Source organism: Gasterosteus aculeatus, chromosome 16, assembly GCF_964276395.1.
Source record: "Gasterosteus aculeatus chromosome 16, fGasAcu3.hap1.1, whole genome shotgun sequence".
NCBI classification, from domain to species: Eukaryota; Metazoa; Chordata; class Actinopteri; order Perciformes; family Gasterosteidae; genus Gasterosteus; species Gasterosteus aculeatus.
In genome coordinates, this window is record NC_135704.1 from 18,612,705 (window position 1) to 18,632,044 (window position 19,340).

The 19,340-nt window shown below is 49.1% G+C and overlaps 1 protein-coding gene across 3 annotated transcripts in view; it reads left to right on the plus strand.

Annotated features, from left to right (window-relative positions):
- Positions 1-5,358: 5,358 nt before the first annotated feature.
- The window catches only part of man1a2 (mannosidase, alpha, class 1A, member 2), a 40,329-nt gene continuing 26,347 nt past the window's right edge, over positions 5,359-19,340 (plus strand). Inside the window, exons 1-3 of one of the 3 annotated variants that reach the window (XM_078090856.1) lie at positions 5,359-5,718; positions 7,078-7,584; positions 17,871-18,132. In XM_078090856.1, coding sequence (XP_077946982.1) covers positions 7,271-7,584; positions 17,871-18,132 — 576 coding nt within the window. In that variant the 5' untranslated portion in view covers positions 5,359-5,718; positions 7,078-7,270. Of the gene's footprint in view, positions 5,910-7,077; positions 7,585-17,870; positions 18,133-19,340 lie in introns of all 3 variants that reach the window. The other 2 variants (XM_078090857.1, XM_078090858.1) reach the window with 2 other exon arrangements.

Here is a 19,340-nt window from a genome sequence, read left to right on the forward strand (position 1 = left end):
AGGACATACTGGGATATATTTGATTCTGTAGGAGGACATCCTGGGATCTATGTGATTCTGTAGGAGGACATCCTGGGATCTATTTGATTCTGTAGGAGGACATCCTGGGATCTATTTGATTCTGGACGAGGACATCCTGGGATCTATTTGATTCTGTAGGAGGACATCCTGGGATCTATTTGATTCTGTAGGAGGACATCCTGGGATCTATGTGATTCTGTAGGAGGACATCCTGGGATCTATTTGATTCTGTAGGAGGACATCCTGGGATCTATGTGATTCTGTAGGAGGACATCCTGGGATCTATTTGATTCTGTAGGAGGACATCCTGGGATCTATTTGATTCTGTAGGAGGACATCCTGGGATCTATGTGATTCTGTAGGAGGACATCCTGGGATCTATTTGATTCTGGACGAGGACATCCTGGGATCTATGTGATTCTGTAGGGAGACATCCTGGGATCTATTTGATTCTGGACGAGGACATCCTGGGATCTATGTGATTCTGTAGGGAGACATCCTGGGATCTATTTGATTCTGGACGAGGACATCCTGGGATCTTTAACAAACGGTGTCCGCGTGGTGGGAACGAGCCTGCAGAGTGTGTTTGTGCGCCGTGCAGGTCGTCGCTGTTCTCTGTGTAACCGGAGTACAGACACAGAGGCCACAGGCGGCACAGTAACATACTTACTGGCCTCTAACTGGAGCGTAACCAGCTCACTGGAGATGGTAAAAGCCGACGAAGAGCCGCCGCTGTCTTTGAATTTCGCAGGCGCTCAGGATGAAGAACGTTGACTGTTTAAAAAGAAAAGATTACGTCTGCATGAAGTGAGAGGAGATGCTCTGTGGAGGACGGGCTGCACAAAGAACACTTATTGTTATTTGTCTTCACTGTTGATGAGGTTTGATCTGGACGTTGGTTCTTTTATGCTCAGTGTGGAGTCGTAAATGTACGGAGGATTGTGTATCGATAGAACACAAGCTACGACAAATCTCGTTATGTTTATGTGGTAAAGAATTTATATTCTTATGTTCTCAGTCACACAACTGAATGTTATCGGATAAAACAAATGGCCACCTCCGTTTAGAAGAAGCTGATGTCTTTAGTGTTTGGCAGTTTTCACCCTATTTTAAGTAGACTTTAAAAGCCGTCAAACATAAAGAAGTGAGACTAAATGAAGTAGAAACGCTGTTTTCGTGGCGCGGCTGAAGCTGAAGCGCTCGACCTCCACGAGAAGCTTCCAGCAGCTTTCGGATGTCAGAGCGGAGGAGACTCAAAGCCGGTTAGAAGATCACGTGTGAGAGATACGAGACCGAGCCGAAGCCCAGAGGCTTCAAAGGCAAAAGAGCCTCAGAGTAAAGCTAACAAAGTTCATACAAGGAAACAACAAGGACGTCAGTCTGATTTCTTTAGTGAATCTCACCAAGTATTTTTATACATGTGAAATATTCATATATTTTTGATTTGTGGAGCTAAAAAAAATGTTTTGCATGAAAGATGCCTGATGTGATTCATGAAGTTCTTCATATGTTTGTCCCTAAAAATCTTGATTTGCTATGTTAAAGTTTAATAAGAATTAGAAAGTACCTTTTTACTCAGCGTTAATCTTTAATATCTTTCTCCTGGAAGTTCTATTATATGTACATATATATATATATATATATATGTATATATGTATACACGTATATACATATATATACGTATATATATGTATATATATATGTATGTATATGTGTATATATGAAAAAACAGCATTTCTTTCGGGAATCTTGTCGCGCAGTTACATGGCGTCTATATACAGAAATGTGTTGAAATTAAAATATTTCGGACCAGACTTCAGAACAGAGACTTTTTAACTCCTCATGGACCCTCACATGTGATCTGCTGAGGTAGTGAAGACAGAAGACACGAGCCTGTTAGTCATTCAACATGGAATCCGAGATCAGCAGCAGGATGAGACGTGTGAACCACAGGAGCCACGTGTGGACACAACATCTGTTTGCTGCAGGAGAACCTGGACTCTTCATTCACACCCGCATCAACGACCGCACTCTGTGAGATGATGAACATTTAAGGGGACGCAAAGTAAACTCAGGATTCACTTAAATCCGCCTCTGCAAAAGTGAGCAGAAAGTCCCCGTGGTGAAAGAGGCGGAGTGTCACTTGTCCTGGCGCCATTAGCAGCCGGTGAGGCCATGCAGCTCTGACGGATAGTGATGAGCGCATCGCACGCTGGCTCCTCTTCTGTAACACGTTGGGAAAGGTGACATCGCCCTCCGCCCGGACGCGTATCGTTTTCCAACACGACTCTGGCCCGAGCCGGAGGACGTCGTCGATCACAGCGGCTCGGGGCAGAGAAGCAGCAACCGGAAGAACCCGATGATGCAACACGAGCAGGCGGCGTGGGAACGCCAGACACAGACGGGCAAACTGCTGTGAAAAGAGCCTGTTTTGCCCCTCGGTTAATGAAGCACTTTGCCGCTTTTCACATTCATCTCCTTTTTTATTTCGGCGAGGCGTGTGATCGCAGAGCCACTCCACGTCAGCGCCTTTCAGCATTTAAGGTGTTTTGTTAGAAAATGACACACACAGATGGCGCCCGTCCACAAGGGTCGCAGGCCTTTTGACCGTGGTGGCCCCCGGGTCCCCCCCCGGGTCCCCCTGTCACGGAGCACCGTTTGGACAGGCAGCTTCTGGTGGACGTTCCCCAATACGGCGCCTCGTGACCCCACAACAATCCTCCCCCAGGAAGAACACGATCACCCTGGAAGCTGTCAGTCTTTTTGTGTCTGCTCAGCTCTTTGTTGCGTCCACGCAGGCGTGACCCCCGAGCGGCGGCGGGGGAGGGCGGGGGGCTCGTGGAGACGATTCCTCGCATTGATTGCGATCCCGCGTCGCACCGCTGCTAATTCACTCACCGGGTGGGGGGTGGGGGAGGGGGCGTCCTGTAAATCACTCGTGCTGGCGGCCGGTGGCAGCTCAAGGGCCAGCTGATGGACTCTCGCACACTCAGCAAAAATGAACAACGAAAAACTGGGACGTTTTATGGTTGAACTTTGTGCAGAGATGGATTCCCTGTCGGAGAGAAGAGCTCACTTTGGGGTTCGGGCTGACGGTGCTCTTCTCCAACCTTTTGTCCACGTCTGTGAGGGGTCCGTGGTTCAGCCATGTTTGTGGCCCTCACCTCAAGTCAGGCCAGATATCCGGGCAGCGGCAGGAAGTGTCACCGCCGAGGTTGCTGACAAATGACACCCCTCACTTGCGGCGGAAAGCAGAGCAAGCTTTTTTATCGGGGGGATGGAGGGGGGGGGGCGCAGAGGAGAGAACACGAGGGATGAAGAAACGCTGCTCAAAGCAAAGTGACACCTGTCTCGGGACCCAGCGGCGTCTCTACCGAGAGAAGACGGAGCGCTCGCTGTCAGCGGCGAAAGCATGGAAAGAGCCCCGTGCACACATCCAGACGCTGATGTATGATTGAGCCACTGCAGTTGATGGAGGACAGTGCTGCACCTGTAGCTGCCACAACACCACGAAGACGTCAGCTCAATGCTCTTTTGAATCCAGATATTTGTCCGGTTGTTGTTCTTTTGTAGCTTGAGGATTATATCTATGCATCCGAAGGTCAGCTGCTCTGTAAGGCTGCCGTGTGTGCATCTGCTTTCCTCATTGTGTGTCTTTGTCATAAAGCTAAAAGGGTAACTTGGGTTTTTTCCACCTGGGATATTTTCCCCCATGTGTCTTGTGTCTAAAGTGACTAAAGGCGACAACTTTTTGTCAAAATTGGTCCAGGGTTGAGGACACTATTCTAATTAAAGGTAAATCGAAAAGTAAAAAAATTAAATAATCATCGTGGACGAAGTAGCAGAGGTTGAGATGTTTCCCCCTTTAGTCCTTTAGCAGGGTTAAAGCTTTGAAAACCCTGGATCATTTCTCAGAATGCGATGTGATAGTATCTTTTCATTGTAGTCTGGTAACTCGTTCTAAGCCCAGTTGCAACACAGACTGGTGAGTCCTGCAAACGCATCATGACACAATGACGTCATCGGGCATATCGCTCACCATCGACAAAGATCCTCAACAGACACAGAAGACCTCATTCAACCGCCGAGCGGGACGGGTGGAAACGTGGCACCACATGGACTCAACCCCCCCGTCGTGTGTGATTACTATGTGGCTGAATAGTGATTGGAGGCAGCCAACCAAGTGCACAACATAGACAACATGCAGCACAATCTTTTCCTCACATTTTGGACTTGGAAGAGTTGACTTTCCAAAGTCTCTTCATTACTCTCTGTGTGACTTAAGGAGGTCATCTTTAGAGCTCAGAGGATTGAGGAAAGTACCAGAAATCATTTTGTGCTCAGTTGTTCCATAAAAATCTCTTAAAGTGTGCGAGATGTTGTGCTTGTTAGCCATGTGAGGGCAACAAAGGCCTCTTTCATTAATGCGGGGCTGTTTTATTGTTGCACAGAACAGGTTGTGCCTCATCACAGGATTGTCGCTCAGACAAGCGGAGTACTTCAGCCTGCTTGAGTACATTACCTGAGTATTTTCTTCTCACGGCACTTTATTCTTCTATTCGGCTTCATAATCGAGGTATGGCTCTGTTGGTTGAAAGAAAATATATTTATAGAATTGTTTGAAACCAAAAAGTACATTATATTGAGTAATGGAAAATAAACAGCAGACAAATACCCAATGCAAATAATTGCTATGCTTGATTTATTCAATGAATGGTTATTACAATTACAACACATATATACATTTTACTGATTACCCACAAGTGAGTAGTCAGAAATGGTTTTCATTTTACATACTTCTACCTGAGTAAGAGGTTCAAAACTGCGTATTACTAATGTGCAGTGGGCTATTTCTTACTGTATTAAAGGATGTGGATATCGTGGGTCGTCGTGGCGCAGGGGTTAGAGAAGGTGTGCTGTGAAGCACCAGGTTGTTGGTTCGATTCCAGGCTGCCCCATGTTCCATGTCGAAGTGTCCCTGAGCAAGACACCTAACCCCTAATTGCTCCCCGGGCAAAAATGTGAAAAAGCCATGGGTTTAAAATGTAATGTAAGTCGCTTTGGATAAAAGCGTCTGCTAAATGACCTGTAATGTAATGGATATCAGGGAACGGACACTAATTTGAGCTAATTAAGTGAAATGATGTATCTTACAGCTGCCTTCCACTGTAATGTATTATATCACTAATTAAGGGAGAAGGTCATCTCATCCCACGGCAGGTGGGTCTGTGCCCTTTATAACGTTGCTTTATTATAGATAAATAATAATAATAAACAGCGTTGTTTTCCCCCCCAAACTAAATTGTCAGACGGTCCCTAACTCGCGCAAGGCCGGGTAGTAGATGCTGGATCTCGCAGCAGCGGTCGGCCAGTCCGTCGCTGCAGTCCCTCGGAGCGGCCAGTCATCAACAGCCTCCACCCCTCCTCCTCCTTCTCTTCCTCCTCCTCCTCCTCCACCACCACCCCTCCTCCTCCTCCTCCTCCTCCGCTTCAACGTCCGCCGGAGCTGTAGCGCGATGTGGCTCTGAGCGAGGCGGCGAAACGGCTTCACCACCACCGGATTGCAGCGCGTTGACCGACGGCGCTCGGACACCCCGTGGACATGAGGACGCCCGCGCCCGCGACATCTTCCAGCGGGGAGGATCGGGAGCCCTGACCGGGTTTGGGTTTTTTTTCGGCCGAGCAGATGAGAAAAAGGTGGTGATGCAGCACGGCGGCGCTCCGCGCCAGAGACCGCCCCTTGTCAGTTGGTAGCAACAGCTAGCTACCTAGCATAGCTAGCGTCGCCAGCCTAGCTAGATAGCTAGCACATTATTTATACATAACGTTACAATTCAACTCCGTTTAACCACCCGCCGGTCAGCTAAAGTGTCAGCGAGCCAAAACACGTACGTCGGAGTGCTTAGTTATTTTTGTAAATTTGCATTTCTTCCTCTCTCCTCTTTGTCGGTTTATTTTATTTTCCGCTGTTTTTTTTATTTTTACTGCTAGCCTAGCCGACGTTAGCTGTGGAAGTTAGCCGCTCGTTAGCCGCGTAGCCTTTGGAACGGGCTAATCACCTCACACAGGCTGCCACTGTGAGGATGAACTTGGTATTCTGCGTGGAGACGCCGGGACGTCGAGCCTCCACACAAACAAGATGGAAAACTACCAGATGGAAAATAAATATCGTTCATGTTGTCATTAACTGGCTGGACCGCCCGGGCGTTAATACGAGTTTTTAAAGGGTCTATTCGCTTCCTTTCCATCCATCCACATTAGCACCCTTTCTGCATATGCAGTCCGGGGGGGGGTAAATAAAGGTGCATGTATCTTTGCCATACGGATCAGAGTTTAAATGCAAATCCTGCACAAGACAACGTTGCGTGCGTGCGCTTTATTTGGCGTGCACGTCGCGCTGCTCTGCACGCAGCCGCGAATTGTCATTCTAGTCGACAGCCGGCGGACGCGATGAGGATTCTGTGCGGTTCGCGCTTCATCTCTGTGGGTTTCTTCTTTCTTTTAACGCATCACGATCCGTGCGTGGTTCCAAAGCGGCGCGGTGCGGCACTGCGATGTTATAAAAGGGGGGGGGGGGGCGCTCCGCCGTGGCTCCATTGTGGCTGCAGGTACGTCGGAGTGCGCAGTTGTTCGGCGGCGATGCTTTCAGAGATGTGCACAGAGCCCCTTGATGCCTTAAGCCTCTGCAGAATATGGTTGTCATTTTCTGTATCAGGCTAAAGGATTACCTGTTTTATAGGTGTGTGTGTGTGTGTGTGTGTGAGAGGGAGAGTCTGAGGTATTTACTCTTGACATGGCATGTGATTAAAATCACCAAAGCATGTGACTAATACTCCCGCGGGCCCTTTGATATGTGACCTGCTCTGGGTTTGTCAGCATGCATTTGATCATAATGTCGCCTGTCGAAGTGTTCGGCGAGAGGAAGACGTGCAAAGACTAACTGGGAAAATGGTATAGAATGAAGGGACAAACACAAGCGGAGGCATGTGTGCTTCATGGGGTCTTTCTGTGACTTAATTGTAACTCTTTGCCTGTAATTCCCTTTCTTCTTCCCAGAACCGTCATGACCGTTTTCCACTCCTCCACTGAGGGACCTCGGCCCCTTCCGGTTTCTGAACTTCTCGACGCTGGGATGAGATAATAAAGCCGAACAGCTCGTGCATGCCGCTACAACGACACCTGTAGCACTTTTGTGACCCCCCCCCCCCCCCCCACCCCACCGGTCAAAGTTCAAGCCACCGGTCAAAACATGACGACGCCGGCTCTCCTGCCGCTGTCGGGCCGTAGGATACCCACGCTGTCGCCCGGCGCCTCGTCCTTCCCGCACCACAGGGCCACGTTGAGGCTCTCCGAGAAGTTCATCCTGCTCCTCATCCTCAGTGCCTTCATCACCTTGTGCTTCGGGGCCTTCTTCTTCCTCCCGGACAATTCCAAGCACAAGCGCTTCGACCTGGGCTTGGAGGACGTCCTCATCCCGCATATTGACTCGCCCAAGGAGGGGAAGCACACCTCTGGACAGGTGGTCATACATGGACAGGGGGGCCATGACGAGCACAGACACAGGTGAGGAGCAAGCGTCCTTTTTGTTCCTTTTGGTGTCATCTGGTATGTGACCTCACCGGCCCCGTCGCATGTTTACTTTTGAAGGACCAGGAGAAGAAACATTTGCATTGCTCCGTTTGTTGATGGTTCTTACTTGTTCGCATTTAGACGCTCCTCTCGTACCTGTACCAAAGAGGTTTTATCACCTCGGCTCGGCCGGAAGCGTTGAGCCCGGTGAGCTAAACTGTTTGGAAAGCTTAAGTTGCTGCTCCAACAGGCCGCGGAGACGCTGGTACATTGTGGCTGCAGCCGGTTGGGTTGTTCAGCCTCCGAGGCTCCTTTCCTTCTCCTCAATCAGCTCTATATTTAGATTCTGATGCCTCTTGCCTTCTTGAGTTGTTTTAAAGTGCATACGGGCGGTATGCACTTTACGTTTAAATCCATTCTGAGCTACTTATTGTGAGGCATCTGCACTGGGGGCTATTTCTTTTTTTTTTTTTTTAAAGACACACGTTGTGGGATTAATCAAGAGATGTTTGGTTGGTTTATAACCGTCAAGTTTAATCGTTGAAAGTTAATGTTTTTCTGATGATTCAGCATTTGACTATCCGCCATGTGTGTTTAGGGTTTGTGCACGTTCTTCCATCTGTAGAATGAAGAAATAGTAGTCTTGTTGTCGTTATATGAGCCATTTGATTGGCAGACAGTCATGATTCATACTCCTCCTCCATCTATGATTTCTGCGATGACAAACGTACTTAGGACGGAAGCGAAAGGCCAAACAGTCGGTGGAAAGTGTGATTTTAGAGGAGCGTCTCCTGCGCTCCACCGGGAGGTCATTAGTCTTACTGAGTGCTGGGAGAAGTGCTTCGCCGTGGCTACCGGCGAGCATCGCCCTCCTGGCCCCCCCCCCCACTCGGAACTCGCCGTCCCGCCGGCTTTAAATCACCTAATCGTGTTGGTCCGGCGACTGGGCGGCGGCCGGCGTGGCCTCAAGTCAGCCTCTCTAAACTAAACGTGGTGGTCGAAGGCGAGGCGGTGACAAAGTGGCCAAATGTAATTCCTGCTGTAAGCAGGATCTAATTCATTTATGATCTGCTTCATGCCATTTTAATTGCAGCTTTCAGCCACAGCCAACCTTTGACGTGACATTCCATTTATTAGAAATAAAAGAATATGGCTCTGTAAAATAAAATAATGATGCAAATTCCCGGGTATTATGTTAATTTAGTTTTTGTGTATCGCCGGACGTGTCTGTTTTAAGAGTTTCTGACTTGTGGCTTGTTAAATTGAGATCAAAGAAGCAGCCAATGAGATTCATGCACTTGAGGAAGAAGAATTAGAAATCTCATGAAATTAGTTTTATGCAAATTAAATCCAGATGCTCTGTGGGCATTTAGCCTCACATAAGCATTCATGTCTTTTCTTATTTCATTTTTTACTACAGCAGCTAATGGAAATGTCTTAATTGTGCTTTTTTGGGGGTATTGCTGCCTCAGCTGTTCCTAAATGGAGTTCATTCTTCAGATGTGGGCATTCAGTTACAATGCCTTTGATTATTGTTGAATGCATGTGCATATCAGAGCAGACTGCTCCGATAGCATCATTCTGCTTTTCAGTCACTCCCGTACACAAGGAATGTATGTCTACTTCTCAAATCATCCACTTCTTACCTCATTTCTAGTAAAACAACGTTCTGTTTTACAAAGTAAATATCTCGCAGAAGAAGTATATTCTCCCAGAAGCTTTTAGTGCCGTCCGAGCTTCTTTCGCCGTCTTTGGGGAGGTTTTTTGAGACGTCCAATGCTGAGTTTGCTAATCCAATAAAACGAGTCCGATGTTATTTCATCTGCACCTTTGGAATAAATGCTCCTCCACCAAGCAAGATCCCATTTGGCACATTGTGCATCTACATCTATCACCTCCAACCATATCACCCACTCTCCCGTTGCAGCCCGTGTCATAAATGTATAACCCATAAGCATTGTTTCTCTCTGACAACAAGTCGCTCGTCCGTTTAGATCAAACAGGGACGTCTGAGTTGTTATTCTATTCGGGTTCTGAAATCACAGCATGAGCTTTCATGCTGGGTTCCTTCCAAAGTGACACCAGGTTTACGGGCTCGCCATCTGCCACCACGATGAATCTGAATTTGTCTGGTGGCTCTTTTCAGTCACTCTGTGGTGCTGCTGTGTGATCTTGAGGAAGACGTATCATCGCATGCGTGTCTTCTTTGACCCGCTCAAGGACGTCTGCCCTTTTATTGGGAGGTTTCTGTGTGGATCATCTTCTCCACGGATGGAGGGGCGGCAGCCGGTTTTCTGAATGAGTGCAGTAAATATCCCGTCGTCCCGCCAGCGCCAACTCGTGCGAGAGGGACAGCTCCTTTCTGTCTCCATGAAATGCTGTCTGAAATAATACGACCTTTCCATCTTCCCTGAAGCTTTCAATCCCCCCTTTTGTAGAGAGGTGTCACTCGCTCTTCACCCCTCACGTCGTATGACCCCCCCCAAGGACCCCCAAGCACTGGAGGGCCGGCCTCGTGCTGTTAGACGGGCAGTTTGAGGAAGCTGGCTCTGAGCGGTCTGACGTTTGTTTCTCGCTGTCAGCGAGCCTCATTGGGAGCGAGACAAGTGGACCCGGGGGCTGATGGCGCTCGGAGGCGTTCTATTAATGCGCATCTCCCGTTTCACTGCGTTCCTCTTAGCGGCGCGTTAGCACCTGCCTCTGTAGCGTTCGGCACTGCTCCGCCTCCAGTGCGTGCACGGCGTACGGCGGATGGCGGCGGCGGCGTCCTCCTGCTGCGGGTTGTTTTTGTGAGTGAACGCTGGAGGAAAACACCGGAGAATGGATGCAGAACGTCGTTAGAGTTCTGTTGAGTTCAGTTATGGTTAGCGCCGCGGGGCCGCGGCTGTGCTTGGGTGCTCTGATGGCAGCCATAAATCAGCATCGAAGCCCCACAGATCGTATTTAAAGCCCGGGACAGCATCGCATTTAGTGTGATCCTGGATATCATTTCTGTGCAAAGTAAATCTCGGTCGGTGTCCTGTGTGGATATAGCTTTGCTGATAAAGGAGCACAAGTTAGTACGTGCACACACGCCGCCAAGCTCGTTGGAGCTGGACAGAATACCAAGATTCTGGAATCGGTGCCCAAATACCGATTTGTAGATTCAACACGGAACGTTCCTGCATGAAGCAGAAGGCAAAGCTCAAGGTGCCGTTAAACACCTTCCACCGGCCCAGAGTGAAGCCGCGTCGTCGTCATTTTGATTTGTTTAGACGTTCAAGTCCTTTGGGTAACACCTGCAGCACCGTTGTTCCCGAGGAGGTAGAGCAGGGTGGGAGTACGAGTAGCCCACCCTCTCCACAGGACGGCCTGTACATTGGGTTTGTCAGATTGCCACGTGAGAAGTTGTGTGTATGCTGATTGTTACTGGCAGTGATCTGATGCAAAGGTGGATTTAGTAACCGCAGTGTGCTGGTCGAGAAGGGGGGGTGTCAAAGGTCTAAGGGTTTCTCTAGAGCTCAGCTGGGCTTACTGGCTACGCCAAACCGAGGGAGGGGCTCATCACCCATTGGGGACAAACGGAGTGAAAAGATGGCGGTGTGGGCTTTTTAAACGGGTTAGCCTGATGGCTGCAGGTCGTACTCCACGTTACCGGCCTGCTAGAGTGTGATGATGTCTGGCTGAGGGGGGGGGGGGGGGGATACGACGTGGGGGTGTATTCTTTTCTGTTTCTGGCGCTGTCGCTGCTGGAGGGCTGAGGCAATATTCTGTATCCCACACGGTGTCACACAGGAGATCAGAGAAACGTTTCAGCAATGACAATGGTGCTGATGGATGATGTCATCACGGTGAGAGTGTTGTGCCAATGTTACAGTCCACGTGAGGAGTTTCTAACTATACGATACGGCCCTTACCGCGGTCCGAGGCCCGAGGAGGTGGAGGAAACAAAAGATCCAACATTCAAAGCAGGTGAATACATTTGAATTCGGGCACTGCGTGAGGCACGTGGCCTTGTCAGCAGTCGCTTTGACAAACAAACAACCAACCACCATTTGGTCTAAATAACTAATCCTTGATCTCAATTAATGAAAGCAGAAAACAAAAACACATTTTCATACCAGATGGTGGTATTTCTCATTGTTTTGGATCTAAACCTGCTGCTCTAATACTGTTATTACGGCTTAATTCTGACGCGCAATGAACCGATCTTTGTCCTCTGAAATGCACGTTAAGCAGGGTCAGCATAATCCCATTTCACTACACAACAATAATCAGACCATGGAATCCTTTCTCCACATGCAAAGTCTGCATCCTGTAACAATTCAAGTTCTTCACAAAGCAGATATCAGGATTGACAAAACAATCCACGTCAAAATATTGTATTGTGATATTTATTTAAATGCATTTTTAGGACTGATAAGCACATAAGAAGATGTAGATCAATTAGAGTAGTTTTTTGAATATACACAAGCAGAGACTGTACATTGTTTTGCTGTATTACATTTAGAGAGATAATGAGGCAGGTTTTTATCATTATATCCCCATAAGGACATCTCCTCAGATAACTGCAAGTCACCATTCATTATCTGCGGTTAGTCACACGGTCGTGTCGTATTTCTACCACTCCGTGTGGAGGAGATCAGGTGTCGGCCCGTTTTCACCTGCAGGATGCTGAAAAATAGATGCTGGGTGTGTAAAACAAAGAGTACAATAATGCATGTAGTGACCTCTGTGCAGTCCCCCTCCAATCAAATGGAAGTCACCCTTGAACACCCATAATGCCGAGCGTTGATGCATCAGTAACTGCTGGATATGGAGTTGCTCCATAACAGAGATGCATTCAGGAACAAACAGGTTTTCAGGGTCAAAGCCCATCGAAATGTGTCCAGACACGTAAAATGACTCGGGTGACAAACTAAATATGCCAAAGAGCGTCTACTCGCACCACCTGGAGAGGACAATCCTCCGCCATCTTGATAAGATGCTGTTTGAGAAGTTGACCGTCCCGTGACAACAACGGCCGTCGGCATGACAACCACTTCACTGGTTTCTCCAGCAACTGAGTTTTAGCATCACGCCGATGTCCCGTTCGGCGGTTTCACGAGACGCGGGGGAGTCTGCTTGCGATACCATTTGATCTTTTTGGGCCTCGCAGGTCCAGAGTTTGGAAAACGGTAATTGCAGATTTGGCAAAGCGTAACGTGGACGGAGCGAGATGTGACGAATCGCTGCTCCCGGTGAAATGACTTTGCTAATGAGGTACCACTGGCTGCTCGGTGTGTGAGGAATATATGTGGAGCAATATCCAGATTAGTGATCGGAATCATCACAGGCTTATCACTGCGGCATTTCTGCCCCCCCCCCCTCCCCCAATATGGCTCGTCTCCAATGTGATCAAACCCTCAGAAAAGGTTTATCACACCGTGAGACCAACGAGCAGAACATCAGTGACCACGATGATCAATGATTAGAGGAGAAAGTATGATATCCTTTATACACAAGATGAACATTAACATTATTTGTAAAAATAAACCATAACCGTCCCGATAAGGAAGCAAAGGGATGAGCGCTGTTCCTTATCTGGTGTCGTAACGGACAACGGACCAGTGTGGGGTCTCGTAGAACAGCTGCAATAATAAATAAAGAGAAAGGAGATGTGAATAGGCCGCAATGCATCATAAATGACAGAAAAAGCTCATCGTATTCATTATTTCGTGCTCTGATCTCTGAGCTGTGCGTCATCAAGAGGTCGTGCTCATTTTGTGGCTTTGGGCAGAAGCCAGAGCTTCCAGGATGGAGTCGGGGAAACCGAATCCCAAACTAGCGCTCGAAGGTGGTTTTCTGTCACGGTGAAATCGTGAGCCTCTCGGGGAGGAACCTCATCTGGCCGGGCTGCTCAGTGGTCCCATGCTGGAGGAGAGGGTCATGTAGGCCGGGGGGGGGGACATGTGCGCCTGTACATGGGAGAGAGGTACGCGGAGAAGCTTCAACGTGGTTTTGCGCTGCTATAACGAGGCGTTGTGGGCTTTGATGGCTGCATTTGTCGAGCTGCCCTCGACTGCCTTCAGATAATTGATACACAAGCGAAGTGGGAGGAAAGATTTCTGCCGCAACAACAAGATGATAAAGAGAAAGCAGGAGGGCTGCTTTAACAGCACGGAGACGGGCGAGAATGCGCCGAAGATAATGGGGCGCGTGCCCGTCGCGGAGGGGGAGCAAGCGAGCGGGAGGCGGGGGGAGAGACGGGATGCTGGCACACACCCACAGCGACGCTCCGCGGAGCTTCCACGGGGCTCCCATGCCAGCCAAGTGGGTCACAGGGAGGGGGCAGGAAAAGAAGCAGGACATGGGCGCCGTCTGAGGGCTCACGTTGAAGGGAAAACCCCTCGAGCCAAAGCTCAGCTGCCTTAAAACAACCCCCCCACCGCAGAGGGGGAGTCCCCAGGGTGGACTACGGCGTTTTCTTTCTTTTTTAGGGTCAACGGTCAATCGATGGAGGAGACGTTAACCACTTTTACCTAATTTATAATATAATAGTTCACCTTTACCGCCGAAGGACGCAACCGCATCGCCGTTTGAAAGGTCAAGCAAATGAGGCTGAGTAAGTCATTATCATCATCACAGCCGTTGTGGTTGCTTAGTAACGGCAGGCGTGACTGTAGCGCTACCAAGCGAGCAGGGGGGATGAATTGATGGACGCGCCATGTGATCAGGCACCGTTGGGTGTTTACACATTCGGCAATACAGCGCTCCGTGATGTGTCCATGTTAGTTTCAAGGAACCGCACCTATAGGGTGTATCAATCAAGAGTAGAACTATCAATGAAATCCTAGCGATGCTGATTCCTCTTGCTGGATGGAAGGAGCTCAATCCTTGGATGCGTAGGAACGAAGAGACCGTTTCCTGTGACCCTTTCCACACACTTCCTGTTGCGGTCCGATCAGCTGTTTAACTTGCTGTTCTTTTTCTGCGGTCCCTCCGTGATGGGACCTCTGTGTCGACGACAACGAAGCCCGGAGACGGATCGCAATTCTCCTCCTGAATGAACCCGGAGAACCAACGATATCAGTCAGCTGAGCTTTCCTCACAGGAGGCCGGTGATCCAATCGATCCAAACATTCCCAATAACGACAGTCCAAATTTACATCACTTCCCAAATCTGATGTACTGTGTGTGTGTGTGTGTGTGTGTGTGTGTGTGTCTCTCGTTGCCATGGTTACGTGCTCACCCTGGAGCCTTGTTTCCACGGCTTCAAAAAAAAAAAAGAAAGAAGAAAAATCTGCCCAGCAGGCAGACAGACGGCTGCTTCCCTCCAGTTGCCATGAGGGGGGCTGCTTATGCTGAGCGACACCACTGAAGAAGAAAGAACTGGCAGGCAGTGAGGCTAACGTACAAAATGCAAAAAATACAAGGCAGGGTCATTTTTTGGGGGGGGGTGGCAAGGACGTGAGAGCCGAAGGAGCCGGTTGGCGGTGTGGGCGTGGTCACTGGGGGCGGGAGGTAGTTGCGTCAGTCTGTTGATGCTCTTAATTTGGAAGATCGGCCTTATACGAGACTCAAAGGGAACCGTCTGCGACGCCAGACTGAGTGAGGATGGCTCGGCGGAAGGGAGACTGGGGGGGGGGGGGACAGAATTACCATGGATGATGTTTGCGTACGTGGAGCCGTCAGCACACGTCTCAGGCTTAACCTGCTCACTTTCTTTGCTTACGCTCCCTCGCATCTCATGAACACACACACACACAGTCGTCTTACATTGGCGCCCTCTGAATATCCCATTGAAATGCGTGTTGCTGAGGGCTCTCTCAAGGAGGCGTAGAGGAGGCCATGCACTCTGCGCGCACAGACACACACACACACAATAAACATGAAATCCCCACAAAGACGACACAAAAGCACGCATCCACCGGCTCCACTGTAATTGGCACGTTGGTGATGCAAAATATGTTTTCTCGAGTCCGACACAGCGAGTTTCCATCTGAGTATTCACGAGCGGTTTCCAGGGCGAAGTTGTGTAACTGGGAAGCTGTTTATTTTGGTCCCATGTTGATGGAACTATTAAATGGATGCAAGCATTGTGTAAAGGCTCATTAATCCGTCTCCTTTCCCCTCGGGTCGCCTCTTTTGACGTGTGAGCGAGTGTCCTGGCTTTCCCCCCGTCTCTGGACCTGGTGCATGCTGGGAAAAGCCTCGGCCCCGTGGGTCCCTGAGCAGGATGGGCTGTCAGAATGATGGTTGATGCTCTTCTCTTCTTTGTCCTTCGTAATCCGCTGTCCTCTCTTGTCTTCACCGGTCTGCTCTTCTTCCTCTGTGTTCTCTTGTATTCCTGCGTGCGCAGCTCGCCCCATGTTGCCCTGCAGGCTTCTGTCACATACGCCATTAGGTTTTATTGCGGTGCGGCTGCTCGGCAACTTGTTGAGCCGCCATTAAGTCGGTGCGTGTAGATAAATAAATAACGGTGTGTCCTTGGAGCTGCTGGATATACGCTCATTAAGTCCTCACCTGCTGCCGGATGGTCTGCAGCCGGACATGCAGATGAATGCAGGTGAGTCTCTGCTCGCGCTCGAAGGAGTTTTCTACGCGCTCGCTGTTTTTCTTTCTGACAGTGAGGGGGCGGAGCCAGTCACCATGGTCGCTACACCTGATTGGTTACAAACCCCGTCTTTGGATTGGCTGGAGTGATGCGTTCACACAACTATAGAAGCCCATTTCCGCACTGAAGAAAGGGGATAGAAAGTCTAAATTATGAGATAAAACGTTGTCAAACAAACAAACGCCCCCTTCGGTAACCGTAGTGGACCGTAGACGACAACCAGCTACAACCATCATTTACCATCATTACCGGCACATTAAGAGCAATGCGTCCAGCTCGCAGACCGGTCCGTCAGTCTGAATCTGAATATCTAATAACTTTATTGAACTAAGGAGGAGCCTGCGCACATCTCACCTCATTATTTCCATTTTCCAAAAAGTCGATCCGTATTGAAAGTTGGCAAGATATTCACAGATTTGGACTTTTTCCCGGTATTTTACAAATACCGACCGGTCTGAGACTAAGAGCAGCTTTTTCTTCATTTAAAAGAAATGTGAATCTGTTTAAGATAGTTTTTACATCGGCTACTTCATATTGTGTTGAAATACAAGCTGCGTTGGTTCTTGCATTGTTGATAGAAAATCATATTTGTTTCTCTTATAAAAAATTAGACATCATAATTCATCTGTTGATTTTCTTTAATTATCAAATAAAGTAGGAAGTGATTAGCAACCTCTGAGTAGCAAACTCAGATTTGAGAAAATTTAGAAAATCGAGATGCATCGATAATCGTTTTATCGGTTTAGAATCGATAATCCGAATCGAATCGTGAGGTGCCGAGAGATTCCCACCCCTACTTCTTACGTCGTTCCACAAACCAGTGAGTGAGGTCACATGATTACGTCCACTTCTTGCTCACCGTCGGTGGGTTCACATTACCAATAATTCAAATAAGCAGCCACAGAGCCTCGGTTTATTCTAATGTTTTAGTTTCGAGCCACACGCTCAAAGCCGTCACTAAGTCAACACACACACACGCTCATTCTCACTGGACACTGGTGTAAAATCATCAACAGGACTTTAAAGGAAGGAAAGGTAAACGTGCATAAAGGGGACGATCGTCTTTGGCACCACAAGATTATAAACATGCACAAAAGTATCAGATGACCCAGAACACCATGTGCCTCCATGTAGAAGAGCACAGAGGTGGAACATTGTTGCACACACGCCCCCCCCGTGGTGTTGTGTTCTGAGGTCGAGCCGCGCAGGCCTGCAGCTGCGTCCACACGTACCTCAGCGGGTCGCGGTTCCGCCCACATTTCAGCTCATCACACAGGAGGTCGCCGATAGACGAGCTCTCGTGTTATCGCAGCTATTGGCGAGGTTTCTCAGGTTTATTGTTCTCTGCATCCTGAGGCTCCGGATCCCCCGTTTTAAAACACGTTTTAAAGGAATGTGATTCTAGAAGGTTACGACATGATGACGACGACCACGTGAAGGTACACGCGTGAACCTCTTAACCTTCACGTCCGACTGGGCTGACCTACTATGTGTTACTTATAAAAGCCCACATTTCTCATAGTTGACACTTCTTTTCTATAATTTATGCTGCGTTTACATCCTTTTTTTTCCTTTTACCGTTGAGGAGAATCCTAACAATTCCTTTTCCCCCTCACACCTTCGGCGTAGGGAGGAGGAGACGCGCTTGTTTCTCATCTCCAGCTCACTCCCATCGTGTACCTCACCTTCCGCCTTGCCCCCACAGGGAGGAGGAGGAGAGCCTGCGGGACAAGATCCGGGCCGACCACGAGCGCGCGCTGCAGGAGGCCAAGGAGAAGCTGAGGAAGTCCCGCGAGGAGCTGCAGGCCGAGATCCAGACGGAGAAGAACAAAGTGATGGAGGACCTGAAGAAGAAGGACGCGGGGCCCAAGCCGCTGCCCCCCGTCCCGTTGCCCAAAGTGGTGGGCGTCAGCGACGGGGAGCCCCCGGAGCCCGACGCCAAGGAGAGGCGCGACAAGATCCGAGAGGTGAGAGCGTTTACCCATCATGCATCGTTGTGTGCTCCCTGGGGGGGTCGATCACACGATATCTGGTACGATAAGCAGAATGGACGGCACCTCGGTTCCTCTCCCCACAGTGCCTCCAATTATCCCCACAGTTCTGTCGTCCCTCTGACGGAACAATTCAAATAACAACGACAAAACTACATGAGAACAACAACAACGCTGTTTGAAATATGTCACACAAGCAGTGTGTCCGTGCAGGCGTGAGACGTTGGACTGGACACGTCGGACCAGGACTGTTCTGCATGACCTGGCGTGAGCGCTCACACGCACAGATGTTTCGTTATTGAGCTTCTAACTTCATCCAGATGTTTCCCCGCTTTCTGAATCTAGGATCGCATGAATGTCTTTTAGAAAACAACCTGTCATAACTATTCCTTTATGGATTTAATGAGGAAAGCTGATATTTAGTACACAGTTTAGTACACCGTACATGCGCCGGTGAAGCCAGACGGATGGAGCCTGTGCAGAATGCAGATGGGGCTTCGTGCAGACCCGTATCGTTCTCTCCTCTCTCTCTGTAAATGCCCCTTTCTTTTCATTTCTCCTCATAATTGCATTCACAGAATGTCGAGCAAGGAGAGAGCAGCTGTAAATGCTCCTCTTCTCCTGATTACCACTTCCGACCAATCACAACTGCACAAGCAGGCCAACAATTGTGGTGCCTTGACTCAGCATCTGTCTTCTGGTCGTCCCTTGTGGAGATGTCTCTGCATGTGTGGTGATTTTGACTTTGTCGAACAGTTGTCTCATTGTGTTTTTCTTTCCGCTGGTTTCATAACAAACCTTGAAGCTTAACTGGAACTAAAAAGCTGCTCTTCGATGCCGCCCGTGTTTGACTGTGCACATCAGCGCTTCCCTCGGGCCTGACTGCTGCAATCACCTTGGTCCTCGCCCTCATGTGGAGAGCATGATCTGTGACACGGCCCGTCGCAATGACGTCGCGTCTCCTCATGACCGCCGCCAAGGGAGCGGACCGGTCGCCCCCCTTTGTTCCTCCAGAAATAGAAACCGGCCTCGTCGCTACGCTCCTCTCAATACATATTTCATAGAGTCGGGGGAACACAAAAAGCTTCCTTTTACTTCCCCTCCGCTACTTCCCACTTTGTCCTTTCCTGCTAATTACGCAACCCGACCATAAGCGCCCATTAAACCGCCGCCTGGAGCCGGGG